Genomic DNA, 19,305 nt, shown 5'->3' on the forward strand with positions numbered 1-19,305 from the left:
GGAAGGATTAGCAACCATGTCAAAGTTTTAATTGTTGTTTATGTTCTCCTAGCTAGATCTCCCCCTATTTTTTTTGTCCAGGTGAAACCACTGGGACTGAAACAGAAAGTGGTGGGAAAGGCAAAATTTTAGAACTGTAACCAGAAAAGAAGGTGATGGTACATTTTCAGATGGGGGTTTCTGACTTGGGGTCAGTGAAAAGAAAAATCTCCCCCATGGAACGAAGGCCAAAGGAATTAAAAAAAAAGAAAAGCTTTAGTCCTTTGTTACTCCTCCCAAAACGAAATAAATGGTTTACATACCTAGATTATTAGAAACTTCAGGTCACAATCATATATACCATCAGTAACCAACTTTATTTGGATTCCACCAACTGTTGCTAACTTGTTTCTTCGTATGAATGTCTTGCCTCAAAATTTTTAGCTTGGTACTTGGAAAATTTATATTTTCTAGACGTTAAATAAAAGTCTTTCTGTACATTTTCTCCCACTTATTGTCTAAGCTCATGTGGATATATTTAACCATAATGAACACTTTCCACTATCGCCTCCTCGTTGAAACTGTACCTGCCCCCTCACATCTGTCTGATATGTTTCCATATACTTTACAATGTAAGATACCTGATGTTATTTTCATATTTTCCATCAGCTTACAGTTCATCTTATGACATATCATATATCCAAGCTAAGCCCTCTTTGGCATCCTTTATTAGAATATAGCTATTGACTAACATATATACCAGTGGTGGTCAACAGACTTTAAAAAGGGGGCCTAAAGCAGGCCATACACAATGCAAGTTTCCTTCCTGCAACCAAAGAAATTTGCTTGATTCCCCCATCAACACAGACAGTTCTTAAGCAGTATTTCCTCCTGCCGAGCCATTTTCTTCTCCCATTGTCTTCCCCCGGGGGAAGCTGTCCCTACCTGGGTAATACAGTGATTATTGCTAGCGGCTGTACCCGCTACTAGGATAATCACAAGTGAAATCCGGCAGGCTGGTTGTACCGATGTGGATTGATCAAACAATTTGATACATTCAGCCTGCCTATATACGGTTTAAATCTTGGCGACCAGGAGACCCAAGCTACTAGCCGGCATGTCCGTTGGTTAGTCGAAGACCCTAAGAAAGCCGGGATTGGCTTTGATCGGGTCGTTGCTATGGTAACCCAGAAGAGCTGACATGACAACACTTCCAGTTTACCAGCATCTTAACCTTTTTTGAACATCTAAAGTATTAAAAAAGCAGATTTTGGCGTTTTGAATGCTTTCAAGTGCAAAGGAGGGATGTTATTAACATCCAAAAACTGCATTTGAAAAACTGCTGTGCAAATATCGTGTGACATAAAAAAATTGCAAAACCCACCAATTTAGTCTCTAGACACTGCTTTTAAAAAAACGTATAATGTTTTGGGGTTCTAACTACACTAAAAGTGTCAAAAATGTCAGTTAGGTGTCCGATCTGTCTGTCGCAATGACGCAGTTAACATTTTTTATTGGGAATGTTATATAGCAGAAAGTGAAAAAAAAAATTCCAGAATTTTTGCTCCTTTTTGTTTATAGCGCAAAAAATAAAAATCGCAGAGGTGACCAAATACCACCAAAAGAAAGCTTTATTTGTGAGAAAAAAATATTTTTTTTATTTATTTGGGTACAGCGTTGCACGAACGCGCCATTGACAGTTAAAGTAAAGCAGTGCCGAATCGCAAAAAATGGCCTGGTCATTAAGGGGGAAAACCTTCCAGTCCAGAAGTGGTTAAACATGCATATAGGTAGAAGGAACAATAATGTTTAGCTAACTCAAAAAATACAATTGGAAAATAAACTGAAATTGACTGACTTTTTAGGGATGTTTTAGGTTTAATTTTTCTAGTGCCCAAACAAAATAAATTACACTTGAAAAACTGACAGTTACATACTCTAACTCTTAAACCCAAACTAACCCTTAACACTAATTTTTAACCCCAGGAGCAGGGTGTGCTATCAGGGCAATAAATAACACATAAATAACACATTTGTTCTTGGCCTCATGGTCTTGGCACAGCTAATTTTAGGTGTGGGGTTTCAAATGCCAAGAGCATTAAGTTAAAAAAAAAAAAAGCTGCAGCTCCCCTAACACGTTTAACCACTGTAGCTCTAGCACATGTATACGCTTCATGAGTCATTTTGATATTTTAGCCTTAAGTGGGGTACACAATATAAGAAAACCAGGTGAACAAACGTCCGATTTTCCTCGTTGTTTCACAGCAAATCAGAACCGATAAAAAAAAATTTGGACGAAAATTCTCGTATGACAAAAGTTTTTTTGCTGTTGTTGTTTATTGTTTCTGATCATTTGCAGTATTTCGTTTCTGATTTTTCTCATACGAAAACAGTACACATTAAGTGAAATTTGTTCTTTCTGTTCCTATACGAGAAAAATTTTGGAGCTCATCCCTTCGGAAAACTTTGTTCAGAAGGTCGGAATGGGCTGTAGAAAGTTGTGTACATACTATATGAAAAACGTATGAAAGTTCTTTCAACGAAAGTTCTCGCCTGATTTTCTTATAGTGTGTACGAGCCTTAAGGCCTACCAAGATGGGAAGAACTGTATCATTACTTTTAACACCTAAGTATTACCTACAAAATCTTAGGGGGGACATGGCTTTCTGGCAATACAGTCCTGCAAAATTATTTTATTTTCCATGAAAGGCAAAAAAAGTAGCAGTTTGACCAGTGCTTGCTTTAGAACATCTAGTGCTACTGTAGATAAAAAAAATAAAAAAACTTTTATTCTATGAATTGTCCCATTATAAAACTAAGGCTCTATTCACACCTGAGCGTATAGTTTTCAGGCATTTTTTTAGGTGTTTTTCAGGCATTTTTTGCAGGTAAGAAAAACACTTGTAATCTGCCCGAAAAAAAAAAGCTCATGTACTTTTTTAAGCTTCAAGCGACAAAACGCTCATATGTGAACAGGGGCCTTTTAAAAATTAGGATTTTGCTAGTTGGGCATTTTGAGATTTCAGAGATGAGCATTTTACGAGCTGAAAAACGCTCAGGTGCGAACAGGGCCTAAAATGACAGTTCGGATATAAAGAGTTGTGAATTCTACAAATACAGTCTACAAATTAAATACATCACTTTTTTTAATTGATGCAAAAGCAAACAAAAGAAGTTTACACCTAGATGATAAAAAGCCCCTACCCCCGCCCCCCACCAAAAAAAAATTAAATAAATAAAATAGAAAAATAAAACAGATAAGGTACATGAGGCATTAAATGGAAAAAAATCATAATGTATTTTTAAGTAGTGATCTGACTAGTAACATATTTATGTCTTTGGATGCCTACACTCACTCCTCCACTGTATCTATGAAGGTGCAACATATCCAGTCTTGAACAGCAGCATTGTCGGGGTAAGGTGAGAGCAGTTAGATAGACTTTACAAAAGAGACCTACAAAAAAAATCCACCCGAGAAGGAAAGTCCTGCTTGTTTGCCTCCTCTCCCCCTCCTTTGCTGCATTTGGCAATCTTTTTTTTTTTGAGGGGGAGGGGGAGAAAGAGGTGGGGGTACCTGATTTTCACAAGTATCTGCTGTCACCTCCACCCGGATCACAGCTGCGGTCCAAGCAGAAGTTCACCCCCCTTTGCCGCAGTCTGGGACCAGTGATGTGTTCCAGAAGACTGTGGACCATTCACAGTGGTAAGCAGGCTGTGAAGCTGCAAGGCAGGTTTCCCGTAGTGAAGATGAAGACTCCTGGACAAGATGTCCATTGAAGAATCGGTTAGGGTGAGATCAACGCTGGATACCTGGACAGGCAAGTATCCTTATATCAAAAAACAGTAGCTACAGTATTTGTAGCTGCTGACTTTTAAAATGTTGGGGGAGACTGAAGATCCTCTTTAAGTAGTTACATAAACATTTAGTTCCTTTTGGGCTAAAGATTTCAATGAAAAAAAGTGTAAGCACCTCTGAATGGATACAAATTAATTGGAAAGTTTATTTAGCATGGTTGATTATATAGTTTTGGTATATTTAAAGCTGTTAGTACAAAGATTGTAGGGTTAGTCTAAAATGGTAAGGTGACCCCAAAACAGTGTGTCTTAAACCTCTAACTACCTACCACTTTTGCTGCACAGCTTGATCTGTTGAAGGAATTTGAAAAAAACACAGACTTACTGACAGTATCAACAGGTAATTAAATTAGATTACAGCGGGGACTCTGGGGAAAAAAAAAAAAAGACTGCTGGGTTATTAATGCAAATGAAAAACTGCATCATATACGTCATTTTTTTTTTTTTGGCCTTAATTCCCCCTAAGCAGTACAATCTAGTCATCTCTTTGCACCAGACTGATTGGACAAAGAGGGCACAGCAGCACAGTGGTGAATTATCCCTCTGTTCACTGTGATCTCTTCTGGCTAATATCAAGTTAGTAATGGCGGCATGGAATTACTGCAGGGGGCAGCTCTGAATTAAATGTTGCAGAAGCGGCTTTTTTTTCTTTAACAAGCTATTCATTTTTTTTTTTTTTTAGTTCACATTGATGCTTGGTTATTAAGGAGGAGTTCCAGTCATTTTAACAAAAATTAAAAGTCAGCAGCTACAAAAACCATAGTTGCTGACTTTTGAAAAATAGTCACACCTGTCACAGGATCCAGCACTGTGCTCACCCGAGGGGTTATCAGGGACCGAAGTGCCAGCATATTAACTGTGGACACCCGACTTGCGGCTTCACAGCCAGGTTCCCAGTGCAACTAAGCAATCCGAGTGAAAGTGGGAGCGGGTATCTGTCAAAACCAGGTACCCTCTCCCCACCCAAAAAAAATTGCAAAACAGCAAAGAGGTGCCGGGGAAGAAGCCTTATAGTGGCACTTCCCCTTTTGGGTAAGTTCCGCTTAGGCCCAGGTTCACATATGTGGGATCAGATTTTGACAGTGGGATTCCAGACCCCTCTGCGACTTTGCTCAGCTGTTCAGGTGCGATTCAGGTGCGAATAGTAAAAGTGTATGACAATGGAAATCGCACCTGAACCATGCTCAAAAACTTACCAGACCCTATTTAAAAATGTGCTGCGGGTGGCTCGCACATATTTGAACTGGCTCCATTTAAAAGGCAGCAGGTTTACAGGTCATGCAAATTGAATGTGGTTCAAAACGCATCCAATTTGCGTATATGTGAACCAGGTCTTAAAGAAGAACTATTGGTAAAATTAAAAATGACAAATATGCATAATGCACCCTCTTAAAGGAAGTGGAAAAAGGAAGGGTCTACTGGCAGGATCATCAGGTAATAAACTATTTTACAATGGTGACTCAGAAAACCAAAAAAATGCTGTGTTAATGCTAATGGTAGACTGCATCATATGTATTTATTTTTGATTCTGCTCATAGTTCTAACTTGTCTGAGAGAATACTGGTCACTTTGGTCCTACCCAAAGTTGGTGCTGAGTAACATCTTTAAATAGTTGGATTGGATTGTTTTAGGATGATAAACAATCAAAGTCTAGGGTAACCTGTAACAAAGACAGGTGCTTTATCGTACACAGAAGGAAGACCAAGAGTTATTTTCATTAGCTTACAGCAAATTGAGTTACAATTGCTTGTTATGGTGGAAATAAAAATTGTATTGGTCACTATAGTAAAAAAAAAAAATGAAAGTATAAAAAGGATAAAGATAACAACAAAAGTCTGTGGTCTGTTTTAAGTAGTCTTCAACACTCTCGCTTCCTGACAGTATTCAGCAATTTCATTTACATTTCTCCATCTGAGTCACAGAGTAATCTGTAAAGCCAACAATGACTAATAAATGCTCCAATAATTGAATCATCAAGCTTTCAGTGAGTAAGAATTCATTTGCTTGTGATGAAAGGTGGCTTACATGCAAAGGTACTCTCATGGTGCACAACTTGTGCACAGATGTAGACAGGACGGACGGTTTGCGGTTTTAACTGGCTCCACAGACATCTCCAAAAAAAAAAAAAAAAAGCAATTCACACTGTACTGTACCGAACCAAATCCTTTCAACCGCTTGTGTCAAAAAGAAACCAGCTTTTGTGAAAAATCGGATGTTCTATCTAGCAAAAGAAATACGCTAAAGATGATATTCCTAAAATTACGAAACCGAAATTGGGTAGACTGTTACTGTAGAGTATACTTCTAACTGATTTCGAGGATTGTTTTGTTGATATCAATCTATACTGAACTATATAGAAAAAAAGGGCTTTAAGGCATGCGATAGAAGGCTGGTTACTTGTGACTATGTCTGTGCATTACTACCCTATAATACAAAAGACTTTAAAGTACATTTACAAATCACAATATATAAATTGTACCCTACTGAGACATCAGCCATAAAATATCCTACCACTAGGAAAGCTCTTTGAGCTGTGCCCAAAAAATTCACTTTAGACGTGTTTGTGTGCCAGCATGTACCCCACTGATAAAATGTTTGCCAGGCAGGAAAAAAAGAAAACGATTATTTTGGATGAAATTATTGTAGAACTGTCAACCACCCCAATACTTCCAAAACAGAAACTTTGTATGAGGTATTATTGCTAATTACTAAGTCCTCTGTCTCCACATGATCCAGAAACTTGCCATAGACAACAATTAGCAAATGCTTCTTTCAAAGTTTCAATCAAGAAATTTGGTTAACGTTTTAATTATAACTCTTTATTCAGAGGAATTCAGGGGTGAATAAGCTTAAGGAAAACAATATATTACCTTTAAATGATGCCTCTCTCTATTAATATACATTTTCCGTAAATCACAGAATCGTTATTCATGTGACAGTTTGTCTTCATGCTGATTAACACTTTGGAAGGTCATTGTGGGCTCATGGAAGACTCCGTTTTGACGTCTGGATCCGACACTCTTACAGCGTCTATAAGAAAGGAAAATATGTTTGTAATTCATAATCAGATTACAGAAAACCCAAGAACTGGGAACACATCAAAATAGGATTCCAAAATGAACAGCACTAAAGTGCTGTACTCTCACTTCATCTTTTTATCCCACTTAGTCATCAAGTTTACTACCACTGCACATAGTGAGTGGGTGGTTACAAGGTCTGTAGAAGCTAAGGAGGCATGATCTAAACATTACTTTTTTTTTTTTTTCTTACATGTTGGCCTTTTCTTGGGGAAACAAATATGGCGGTCTAGAAAACACAACCCCAATGATCAACTTAAGCCTGGCCATCACGGGAAATCATAACCTGCGATGAGAGAAATAAATCAAAACAACAGCACTTTTCTTTATTACATTTAAAGAGGACGTAAACCCTCCTCTGCAAGTTGTACCCATAGGTAAGCCTATGATAAGGCTTACCTATAGGTACTGTAAATATCTCCTAAACATGTACCATTTAGGAGATATTTACCTTACATGCAGCCAGTGACGTCACTGGCGCATGCCCTCTGAAGGAACGACTGCTGGTGCCTTTCCTTCAGAGTCCCATGCCGTGACCGTCGGCTCCCGCGCGCATGAGATGGCCGGATGCCGCGATCCCGGAAGACGGGTGACTGAACATGTCGCCCGTCATAGAGGTAAGCACGGCGGGGGGCTCGTTCTAAGGTAAGTATTTCATAATGAGCTAGTATGCGATGCATACTAGCTCATTATGGGTTTCTCTTTCAGGTTGAAAAAAATTTGGGTTTACAACCTTTTTTAAGTCCATTTTTTGAGGTATTTTCCTTTTACACTGTTGCAGGGCTGTCGCATCATATTTTATTAGCTGTGTTTTGTGTAGATGTACAAGTGTTCCTTCTAGTGTTCTTTATGTAAGAGAATTTAACTGGAAGCTAATGTAAACTCTAAAAATGAACATATCTTATTTGTGACCCTTTGGTACATAAAATTTATAACTGAAGGTGTTTTGTTATACCTGTTCAATGAGTGCAAAAAAAAAATACCAACCGGCTGCGATGTGCTATCTCAAGGCATTTAATCAGCCCCTCCAATTCTCATCTTGAACTACAAAACACTTCATCTCTAGGATGAGGAGATGCAGAGGGCAAAGACAACTGGACAATGCTGGTGCCTTTCCTTGTAATTGTCAGTCTAGGAAGTTAGGTGCTGAGCACATTTCTCCTAGGATAAATACATATTTTTTGGTACTTTAGAGCCTTTAAATAGAAAAAAACATGGAGAAACATCCATGGCTTGCAAAGATATACTGCATATAGCTTTTATTACACTTTAATTGACCATTGAGATAAGTCCATTTAGCTTTACAAGGGGGTGTTTTGTTTCCAGCCACCTAAATTAAAGGCTACCCATAAAGCTGGTACACACTGGCTGAATATTGTGCGGTTCAACAATAACTAACCGACATTCAGTCAGTGTGTACAGCACCTTGTTTGGCTTCTGGTGCGTGGGGGGGGCAGTCCGCCTTTTAGAACACATCGGAAAGGATCGTTGTACTAACACTTTATAGTTAGCACAGTGAGGTCCTCAGTTTTTTTTTTTTTTCCCTCAGCCAGTGTGTACGAGGCAATAGACCTTAGAAGACAGTTAGATCTACACGCAAAATTTAATTGCCAACAGGTCACCTTGGTGCACTCCATACACATCTTATCTCAGAGAAGAATAGCAATCAGGGCAAGTTTCCTAACCTGCCTCCTAAGTCGACAGTATCAGACTGCATGACATCTGCACCTGGTCCAGCCAAAAAAAAATGGCAGTGAGGGAGTGATAATAAGTAACCAGTGTAGCCTTCTTATGAAATTAGTAAATACGTATATATGTTCAGTATATTTAGAACGTGTGCACAGAAATTCAACCCGAATAAGCTGAGTTGTAGTAAGCTGGTAACAATAACATACTATTTAAAAAATCAAAGACCTTTCCATTAAAGCCAAAGACTTAACATTACAACTAGAAAGGGAGTTAGAACAGATATGACTGGCCATAAGATTCGCACAAAGCAGCTGCCAACTGAGTTTTGTGTCACCAAGGGAAGGGGGGCATATTTCTAAGTGAATAGTTCTTCCCAATCACATGTTCACACAATGGTAAGGAGGGGACAAAACTGACAAGATCCACTTGACCGTAAACTGGATCTGTAGGTGCTGCTTTTTTCCTATGTTCCTTAATGTGACTAAATGACTGAAGACATCTCTGCCTACTCATTACTGATACATGGGTATAATCTGTTGAAAAATCACAGGTGTTCAGCTACACAGAACAGTGATGACTCATTTAGTAACATAATGAAGAGCTAATGCCCAGCACAGGACTCTTGTTTTCTCAGTATTTGCAGAGTACATGATTATGCTGTTGACTTCCCTTTTGGAAAGTTAACACAATTTACATGCTTCTATTTTAAACCATGATTTATTTATTTAAATATTTCCACATATTTACGTCTTTACATCAGTCACTGTACCATGGTGGCTAAAACTACCATGTTTTTTTCTCAAACTGTATTCACGCAAGAATAGGCAGAAACTATTTTTATTGCTGTAGACAAATCTGTGAGGGTGGGGAAATCTAAAGAACCAAACTTACCACCTCTATGATACTCTCTGGTGGGAAAGCATAAGCTGTACTCTACAGTAAGTGCAAACATTGAGGGTCCGTGCAAAAAAACGCTGCTTGTACAGGAGTTTTTCATTTTACCTGTAGAAGCAGCTCAAGTTTATCCTACTGTATGTGTCAATGCACATTAGGATGTTTAAAGGCACATTAGGATGTTTGGAAGCAGAAAAACAAACCCTTCTGGTTTGTGTTTTTGAGAACAGTTTACTGGCAGAAAAAAAGCACTAAACGCTCTTAAACGCCTGTACAAAAACCATGAGCATTTTTTTTCTGCCAAAAGAACTGGCTATTTTTTTTAAGCCCAGTGTGCATGGACCCTAAAACCTGTAAGAGGTGAAGTTTTTTTTCCAGTTAATCATGCAGATAAAAAGTAGTAACTATATACCTTTCATCCTTGTACAATAAAGGGTTCTTACATCATTACATCATAAATCTACATCATAAAAAACTATTAATAAATGCTATATTACATACTGTTCATACTCACCCAGTCACTATGACATCCATTTTCTGTATTTAGCAAAAAACCTGGTTGATCCTTCTGTTCTCAATCTCCCCCTTTTGCCCAAGTCAGCAATTTAGCTAGAGGTTTTGCAGAACAGTGTTGGCAGCTCTGCACATGCTCAGTTTTCAGTGAGTTTATATGTTTAACATTTCCTCCCTATCACATCTGAGCACCCAATGTCACACATGTGGGAATATAAACAGTGGTATATGACAGCCCTCTCCCTCCCTCCACCTCTATGCCCACGTACCAGCTAAACACAAGTGGGGCGGGATATTATACGTAGATTGATAGAGGCTTCACCTCCGCATGCACATGTAAACAGTGATGGCACCACATGTGAGGCATTGCAAGAGTGAGTGAGAGCATTCATTCTAGGTGCAGACCTCCTGTGTAACGCTAAACTGGTAACCTGTAAAACATTTTAAAGTGTAACCTAAATAGTTTAAAGCAGCCTTTTTCAACCAGAGAGCATTCAGGCTTCTTTAGGGGTGCCTTAGCAAAATGCCTAAAATTGCACAAAATTGTATACAAAGCAGTGAGTGGATGAAGGCTGCCTTTTGTTTACACAAAGCCACAGGTCTTCATTGTGCACCATTACAACCTTTCAGCCCCCAGTGCCTTAACAACCAGTGATGTCATCAGCTAAAAAGGTGCCTGCACATCAGCACTGGCATCACATTCACTAAAGCCCCGTACATACGTACCGATTGTCGGCCGCAAATATTCGGCCGCCGACCGATCGGCCGATTGTAGGCTTGTTAGTATGATGCTTCCGACAGCCGACAGCGCATTTTCGGCCGAACAGAATCTGTCCTGCAGGCATTAAAATATTTGTACGCCGACAACAGAACGGCCGATTGTGCGTCAGTCAGTACAGATTTCGGCCAACAGACAGCAGATTTGCAAGACTGGGCATGCTCAGAAAAGAAAAAAGACAAGGAAAGTTAACCATCACATGACATCACTTCTGCAGTCGGCTGTTGTTGGCCGACAAAATTCGTGTGCAGTCTTTTGCAGTTTTCAACAGACACGAAAGCCCTGGACAAAAGACGGCCGATCGTTCGGCCGACGATCGGTACGTGTGTACGGGGCTTAAGGGAGAGAAACTTTGTAACACTAGTCCCTACCAGTGTGCAAAAGTATATTAGCTTTGGAAGATTAAATCATGTTGGGTGTCCTACGTTTGTGGATCTTGGTGGGTTATGCTAAACTAGGGGTAGGCAACCTTAAAGAGGTGGAGATCTACATGTACAACAGGGGAGAAGTCAAAGATCACCACCAGGCACAGTGTCACCTCCTCACACCTGATTTAAAACCTAATTGCCATACTACCATGTCGCAATCGTGTGCATTGCACAGAAATCATGAGCTTAAATCAGGTGGTGAGAAGGCAACATATCGCCTTCTCACCTCCTGTCAAACACACTTGGATCGCTTTCCAGAGGAGCAGAAGTGCCTGCTGCAATTGTGAATGAGGCCTTAGTTGCATTTGGCAGCAGCACCCTTCATGCTTGTTTGCACGTAAAGTTGGGGGCAGGTAAAACCCTGTTGTTGAATCACGGTTTTACCACTCCCCATCCTTACCCCCTTTAGCTACTGAAAATGGGAACTGCATGTTCATGCAGGGTCCAAGGGGTTAAAGTCAATGGTGAGAAAGCAACACAACACTGCCTGCTTTAACCCCTTCTTTTCTTTACTTCACAAGGTTGCAGGGAATTTGCAGAGTGACCTCATTCACTTGAATTGGCAAATGCTACAACCACGAACCATTACAGGGCGTATAACTCCTGCTGTGGCTTCATGTGTACACCCCTGGCCATTGCAGCTAAAGGGATGCGGTTGGGGTGGGGGTGGTAAAAACACATCTTAACTATGTGTTTTTACCACCCCAAAAACTGCAAATAGAAAAATGAACCCTACCTATTCTGAGCTCCCTATAAGGCTGCCTTCACACTGATGTGCTGCGGTTTACCTACACCGTGGCTGTAGCGCAGTGCATCTGTGACCTACAGGGGTTAGCTATGCTTTGCCATAGAATTCTATTATTACCTGCAGGTGTAGTGCACTTTCTAAAAGTGGATCAAAACTCCTCTATCCAGAAAGTGCACCAAACCCTCAGGATATAATAGAAGCCTATGGCTAAGTGCAGCAAACCAGCAGGTCAAATTTCTATCTATGGGTTGCCCTGTCTGTTCAATATAATCGGATTGTTAGACCGGCTTCTGTCAAACAGTCCTGCTGGAAAACCAGCATTTGATCAGCCACTGCAGCGCTAATCAGTGTATTCTGACAGGGAAGTTAAAGAAGGGAGTCTATGAATTTTTTTTTCTTTTATCCCCCTTGTAGAACAAAAAAAACCCCCACAAAATGTCTTGAAAACCGATAGTTAAAGCAGAGCTCCACCCAAAAGGGGAAGCTCCACTTGTCTGCCTCCTCCTCCGCTGCAACATTTGGCATCTTTTGGTGGGCAGCGGGTACCTGCTTTTGACAGGTACCTGCTCCCACTTCCAGCTTAGTTAGACGGCCCTGATAGACGATTGAAAAATCGGCTCAGGCGAGGACCATGCTGGACTCCTTGTAGCTGCTGACATTTAATTTTTTTTTGGGGGGGGGGAAGCCTGGAGCTCTTCTAATGTTTCATCTTCATCTAAATATGGTGGCAATCAGGTTGGGATTACAGCCTTTGTTTTGTTCTATGTGGACAGAACATTTCAGTGAGAGAACCAACATGTTCATATCTTTGTGCAAACAGCTGGGTAAACCATTGCGCAGTACAAACTATATGCAGCCATATATATTTTAAAAATCATCAAATTTATGGTCCTAAAGAAAGTTTGCTAGCCTATTTTAGAAGCTTTAAAATAAGAGGACAAAAATGTCATGACATATTTACTATTTTAGCATAGGTGAAGTTAACTAGCTTACACATAGTAAGAAGGTTGTACTGAACCCTAGGCAATAGCAGCTTCCAAGATTGTGCAATCACACTGTGCATACAATATATGAATAGTTTCACAAAACAGCGCATTATGTAGTCTGCAAAACCCTGCATTGCAATGATTCCTCGACAGTTAGGTCTTTTTAGAGACCTGTGACCAACTTAAAAACTTCCTCGTAAAAACACAAAACAGTCAAGTATTTTACATGCTTTCTTAAGATTCATACAATATTCTAAATACACATACAATCTTTTGGAAAGCTTGTTGCTGGTCTGACAGCAGGATGTCTTTCAATAAAATAGTCATAAATGAGGGCAATTCAAAATAAATATATAATTAACCAATGTTTAAGCAGATGTCTCCCTCGGGGGGGGACCCCTTTTCAATTTATCAGGACATGCAGAGGAATGCTGTGAAGTTCAAAGGTTTAGAATATCCTCCAAAGCTTCCTTATTGCCTTTTATTGTGACAGTCAGTCTCAGTAAACAACAGGCAGGTTGATGCAGGAGATGCAGATCCAAGCTACAAAGTAGACTTGGGCTAAAAAAAGCAGAAACTGCAAGTAACTTTTGCTGCATGCATTTCTGGATTTGCTGATCATTTTAACATGTAGTTTTCACCCAAGTAAACCTTTGCTTCTACATTCTTTCACCATATGCTCAGTTGGTCAGAAAAGTATGTATAGTGATGTGTATATGGTTTTTCTTCATTTATTAGGATCAGAACTAAAATAACTTTTTCAGTCAGGTAAATTTGAAATATCATTGAATATTTTAATGCTATCTGCTGTGCTGTCCCTTTAACTAATCCAGCGTTCCCCAAAGTGGACTATATTGAGCTCCAAGAGTCGATGGGATGATCCAAGAGGTTGACAAAATGGCTGGTTGAGTAAGTAAATGTCTGGGAGTCAACAGACTGTTGATAAATGATTGAAGGTAGGCATGGTAAATTATTCTGTGTGGTCTCTGTAGAGCTCCATGCCAGTCTCTAATCCTGAAGGTAAGGTAGCTAGGGTTGGATGCTCAGCAAGCAGAAAGAGTGGTCTCAAGTTGGTGTTATCAATTGTGTGTTGTTACTGGTCTTGTTTACCAGCAAGGTTTGCGTGATGTGTCTGTGACTTTTCACCATTCTCGTTTCAGCAAGTATATACGTGTTCATTTCCCATGTTGAGCGTCACTCACAAACTCAAATTCTGTAGGAGATCACAGTGATCAAACCCCTCAAACTCTGTTGAAGAACCAGCGTGTACACTTACCTCAAACTCTGCTGGAGAGGCAATGAGTACACCCATTCCAATGAGAGTGCAGCGAAGGAATTGATTGCTATGCATTTACTAAAATTTTAGTATTGTTACTACCATAATGGCAGGTACTGATAGTGTTATCAGCATTCGCAAGAGTATCACTTTATCAGTATTTTATTTGTAGTACTATTATTTAGAGTGTCAGTGAAATAAATAAAAGTGCTTTTTACCAAAACAACTGTGTGCAAGTATGCCACAATTGTTGTGCAAAATGACCCTGCAACTGTTAGATCTTTTGACCAGCATCAAATCTACAGCCAGCCGAAGTCTATCCTTTTAAAAAAAATACTTAGTTCTGAATAGGGTGGTCCATACATTGTATGCCATATTTCCTTGTTAAGTAGTTTTAAATTCCACTTTTACTTGTAGGGTCAACTACGTAGGGATCAGCTGCTCTTTATTATTGGCTGCCAATACCACAGTGTTATACATAATTAAGGGGGGGGGGGGGCTGGCTTTGAAACCCCAGAAGGAAGTGGTGAAAGAGAGAGAAGCTGACACCACATGTCCACATACAGGAGCTGCATTGCATTAAAGAAATGCTGTATTTTATCCAGGCCAGAAGCAAAGACTATTAGATAAATGTTCATGTGTTCTGGCTGCTTAGCTGTAGCTGTCAATAACTTCGACATCTGAATCCTAGTGACAGAATAGTCTCTGTCCTAGTATTATTACCTCACATGCACTGTGCCAGATAGCTAGGTCTGTGCTACTGTATGTATATAGTGGGCACCTTCCAGTACATTAGTAGGTGAACCTGTTTTTTTGCAATAGCGTTTATATGCTGCTCCTGTAATCTAATATATAATATTATATTACTATATAAAGCTTATATTATTTCCATTCTGGAGTGCATCTATATATTTATAGTTGATGTTATATTCTGGTTGCAGTAGTTCCTCTGTTTCCAATTTCTTTGATTAAATTACCGATTATTTTTCCCAGGAAGAGACCCCTCTTACAGAGGCCCTGTCCTGGGTGGAACATTGCCAACTTTATTATCAAACCTACCATTCTATCATTGAAGGTTTTGGTTCTCTTATATACCTACAGGTTATTGCAATTTCATGATTGATGAGGGGCATTTCTCATACCCCCCCCCCCCTTAAAGGGCTACATATATAACATTTGCATTCAATGACTGGATTATAAGACACACTGCAGTGCATCTGCATTACACAGCATTAAAGAAGTTACTGCACACCTCTGAGCATGTATGACTGCCTCACTGGGAGTCTAGTTAACAATAAATTCTCACAGCTGCACTGACAAACAGTCAGGAGATACATTACATTTTTCAAGCGTCATTGCCTTTAGCTTATTATTTATTGGTAATTTACTCAGATGCTTTTATACATGTAGATTATTTAATTTAAAAAAGCATAGATCTCCTAAATAAGGGTGAATTTAAGGAATAAAATAATCAGTCAAGTCTTGTATGTTGACATTTAAAAGAATTAATCCACTCACTTCCACCTAATAATCTTGCTATTGAGTATTACTTTCATCCTGCACAGCACTGCACCTTTCAAACTCTCAGTGGAATCGTTGATGACAGCAGGCCTGTACGCTCAACTCCCGAACAGAACAAAAGATTTCCCTCAGTGCTACACCACACACAAACTGTTTAGTTTGCTTCTTTCCCTTTGCGGCGCCACAAGCTGAAAACTTAATTAATCAGATCCTGTAGCGAAGGCATGTGGTATAAATGCAATAATCTCCAGGAATTGCAGTGAGCACTACTATACACTTGTGCTTGTGTTTCTGAATCAATTACAGGTTTGTTATGAATTAGCAGGACCAGTCAAAACATATTCATCAGTCACTTCTTAGGGCCCGTAGTAGCGGTGAATAAACATGTACAGTTCTAAAGGGAGAACAATAATAGTATTAAAAATGGTACTCAGGAATAGTGCAGCAGGGTATGCCTATACACACACATACATATTTAGATATATCAAAACATAAATACCCCACAAATTGTCACAGTGACTTTCCTTTTAACTCTTTGAAAACATACCTTTTACTCAGGATTATAAAAAGTCCTAACTTTTTTGGAAAGCTGGAGGACAATGTTTAGGGTTAGGTTTAAATAGCAGTGTATTTATTTCATTTGAGCATTCCTACAACTGTATACAGCAGTTTCAAACATAATTTCATTTAAGTTCTGTTTAAAAAAATGAAAGGAGTACATTTCCAAATATTGGATTCCTTATTTGTGTTACACTAGATTTCTAAAAAGGTACTGGGGGAGTTATATAGATATTTTCTTTTCTATATACACTATAATACCAAAAGTATTGGGACACCTGCCTTTACACACACATGAACTTTAATGGCATCCCAGTCTTTGTTCCTAGGGTTCAATATTGAGTTGGCCCACCCTTTGCAGCTATAACAGCTTCAACTCTTCTGGGAAGGCTTTCCACAAGGTTTAGGAATGTGTCTATGGGAATTTTTGACCATTCTTCCAGAAGTGCATTTGGGAGGTCAGGCACTGATGTAGACAAGGAGGCCTGGTTTTCAGTCTCTGCTCTAATTCATCCCAAAGCTGTTCTATCTGGTTGGGGTAAGACTCTGTGCAGGCCCACCAAGTTTCTCCACCCCAAACTCACTCACCCACGACTTTTTTGGACCTTGCTTTGTGCACTGGTGCGCAGTCATGTTGGAACAGGAAGGGCCATCCCCAAACTGTCCCCACAAAGTTGGGAGAATGAAATTGTCCAAATTGTCTTTTTTCATACACAAATTGTTATTAGTTTTAAATTATGTTTACAGTAAAAGTGAAAAAAGAAAAAACATTTCATAAAGCATTATCCGTAATTCCAATAATCCCCATACCCCCCCCCCCTTCCTCCCTTCTCTACCCCCCTCCCTCTAACTTTATTAATCGATATCCAATTTGATGTTGCTCTCCGTCTTTCTTCTAGTTTGACCAATATTCCCTTTTCTATTATGGATCCGTTGTCCAAATTTCAACATATTTACTGGATTTATTTTAAAATCTGCCCATTTTCCCCATTTTTAATGAGCAATTAATTTGTTCCTCATCCCTACTACCAATATACTCTATGTTGTAAGCGTAGTCGATTCAACTGCATCATTCCTTAAGGATTGGACTCTCTACTTCCAGCTATTATTTTGGTATTACTCCCTTTGCTGCATTCAGTAGGGTTAGAACCATTGTAGTTCTATATTGTTTTAATGGTGTTGTTGTTCTGTGGAACAAGCACAACCATGGATCGTCAGGGACAGTCACGCCGGTGACCTCCTTGATAATTTGCCAGACTTTTTACCAGTAGTCTCGGATCTTGGAACAGTCCCTTAAAATATGGAACATCGTTCCTAGACCCCCGCATCCTCTCCAACATTGATCTGATTTCTCCAATTTATATTTGTGTGCTTTTACTGGTGTAATATACAATCTAGACAAACATTTATAGTTCAATTCAATGGTGCCACGTCTACGAACAGTGTACGGCTCTCAATAAGACATTTGTTTTGTGATTTGACAATCGTGACCCTATCTCCCTTTCCCATTTTATCATGAATGGAGGCTTCTCTGGGCAAGTCCCCTCTGTTAGTATCTTGTAGATTTGAGATATGTAGTGTTTTGGCTTATCAGCCGAGTTGCATAATTTTTCCTCCATATTTCGATCTTTCTCAGATCTAATTTGCTGTGGTAAAGAAAGACCTCACAAAATGCTTCAGCTGGAGATAGCTCCATTCATTTAGTTTCATATTATTTTTGCCAAAATGTAACTCTTGGCATGTCCTATTATCACCATTGTGAATAATATATTTTAACTGCGTGTTTCCTATCCAATTAATAAAGTGTTTCTCATTTCGAGATGCAAAGTAATTTGTGCCTTCCAGTGATATCAAAGGGGAATTATATTCCCAATTAAACTGTTTATTAACCCTTTCCCAAATCTTATACACCGCTCTTATCATTACAGGTGCTTCTCGTTGTGTTTCCCTAAAGATTGGTGGAATCCATATAGTTTTATATAATTGAGTGTTGTTTTGTGTAAATTCAATTTGCACCCACCTTTTCCTTAGATTTCCCTTTGTCCATTCTACCATTCGTGAAATTATCACTGCTTTATAATAACTTTCCATATCTGGTGCGGACAACCCTCCTTGTGATTTATCCCTAGTGAGAACCGCATACTGCACCCTTCTTTCTTTGCCAAGTATAGTTTAATTGTCTAAAATGTCTTGGTATGCTGACGTCTTAAGAGTTTCCTTTACTGGAACTAAAGGGCCAATCCCAACCCCTGAAAAACAACCCCACACCATAATCCCCCTTCCACCAAATGATTTGGACCAGTGCACAAAGCAAGATCCATAAAGACATGGATGAGTGAGTTTGGGGTGGAGGAACTCTTAGACATACACCTCAAGGATCAGAACATTCAGGGGTATGAGAGATGATTTCGGCCACACACACCTACACAGGTTGAACTGGATGGACTATTGTCTTTATTCAACCTCACCCACTATGTAGCTATATGTATGTAAATATGTAACTTGACTGGCCTGCACAGAGTCCTGACCTTAACCAGACAGAATACATTTAGGATGAATTAGAGCAGAGACTGCGAGCCAGGCCTTCTCATCCACATCAGTGCCTGACCTCCCAAATACACTTCTGAAAGAATGGTCCCATAGACACACTCATAAACCTTGTAGAGATAGCCTTCCCAGAAAAGTTGAAGCTGTTATAGCTGCAAAGGGTGGGCCAGCTCAATATTGAACCCTACAGAAGAAGACTGGGAGGCCATTAAAGTTCATGTGCATGTAAAGATGTCCCAATACTTTAATGATATATATATGAAAATAGGTATATGTATAAATGTACTAATGATACATTTCGTACAGAGATGTAAAAGCAAGAGGCATATTTATAAAACTAAGTCAATGGGCACATTTACCAGCCTACTTTGCTTGCATGTGTCAGCTATTCTTTAAATGGCCACCATGCAGATACACAATAGTTAGAATACAAGTCAGCAGTGAGTGGAAAGGGCT

General features: G+C 39.4%; 1 protein-coding gene across 2 annotated transcripts in view; it reads right to left on the reverse strand.

Moving 5' to 3' along the window:
- Positions 1-19,305, reverse strand: part of BACH2 (BTB domain and CNC homolog 2) — a 338,775-nt gene that overhangs the window by 213,503 nt on the left and 105,967 nt on the right. For both annotated transcript variants that reach the window (XM_082250238.1, XM_082250239.1), the window contains one exon: positions 6,705-6,864. In XM_082250238.1, the coding sequence (XP_082106364.1) occupies positions 6,705-6,737 (33 nt within the window). In that variant the 5' untranslated portion in view covers positions 6,738-6,864. The remainder of the gene's footprint in view (positions 1-6,704; positions 6,865-19,305) is intronic.

The sequence above is a fragment of the Pelophylax lessonae genome (assembly GCF_965119305.1).
Source record: "Pelophylax lessonae genome assembly, chromosome: 3".
NCBI lineage: Eukaryota > Metazoa > Chordata > Amphibia > Anura > Ranidae > Pelophylax > Pelophylax lessonae.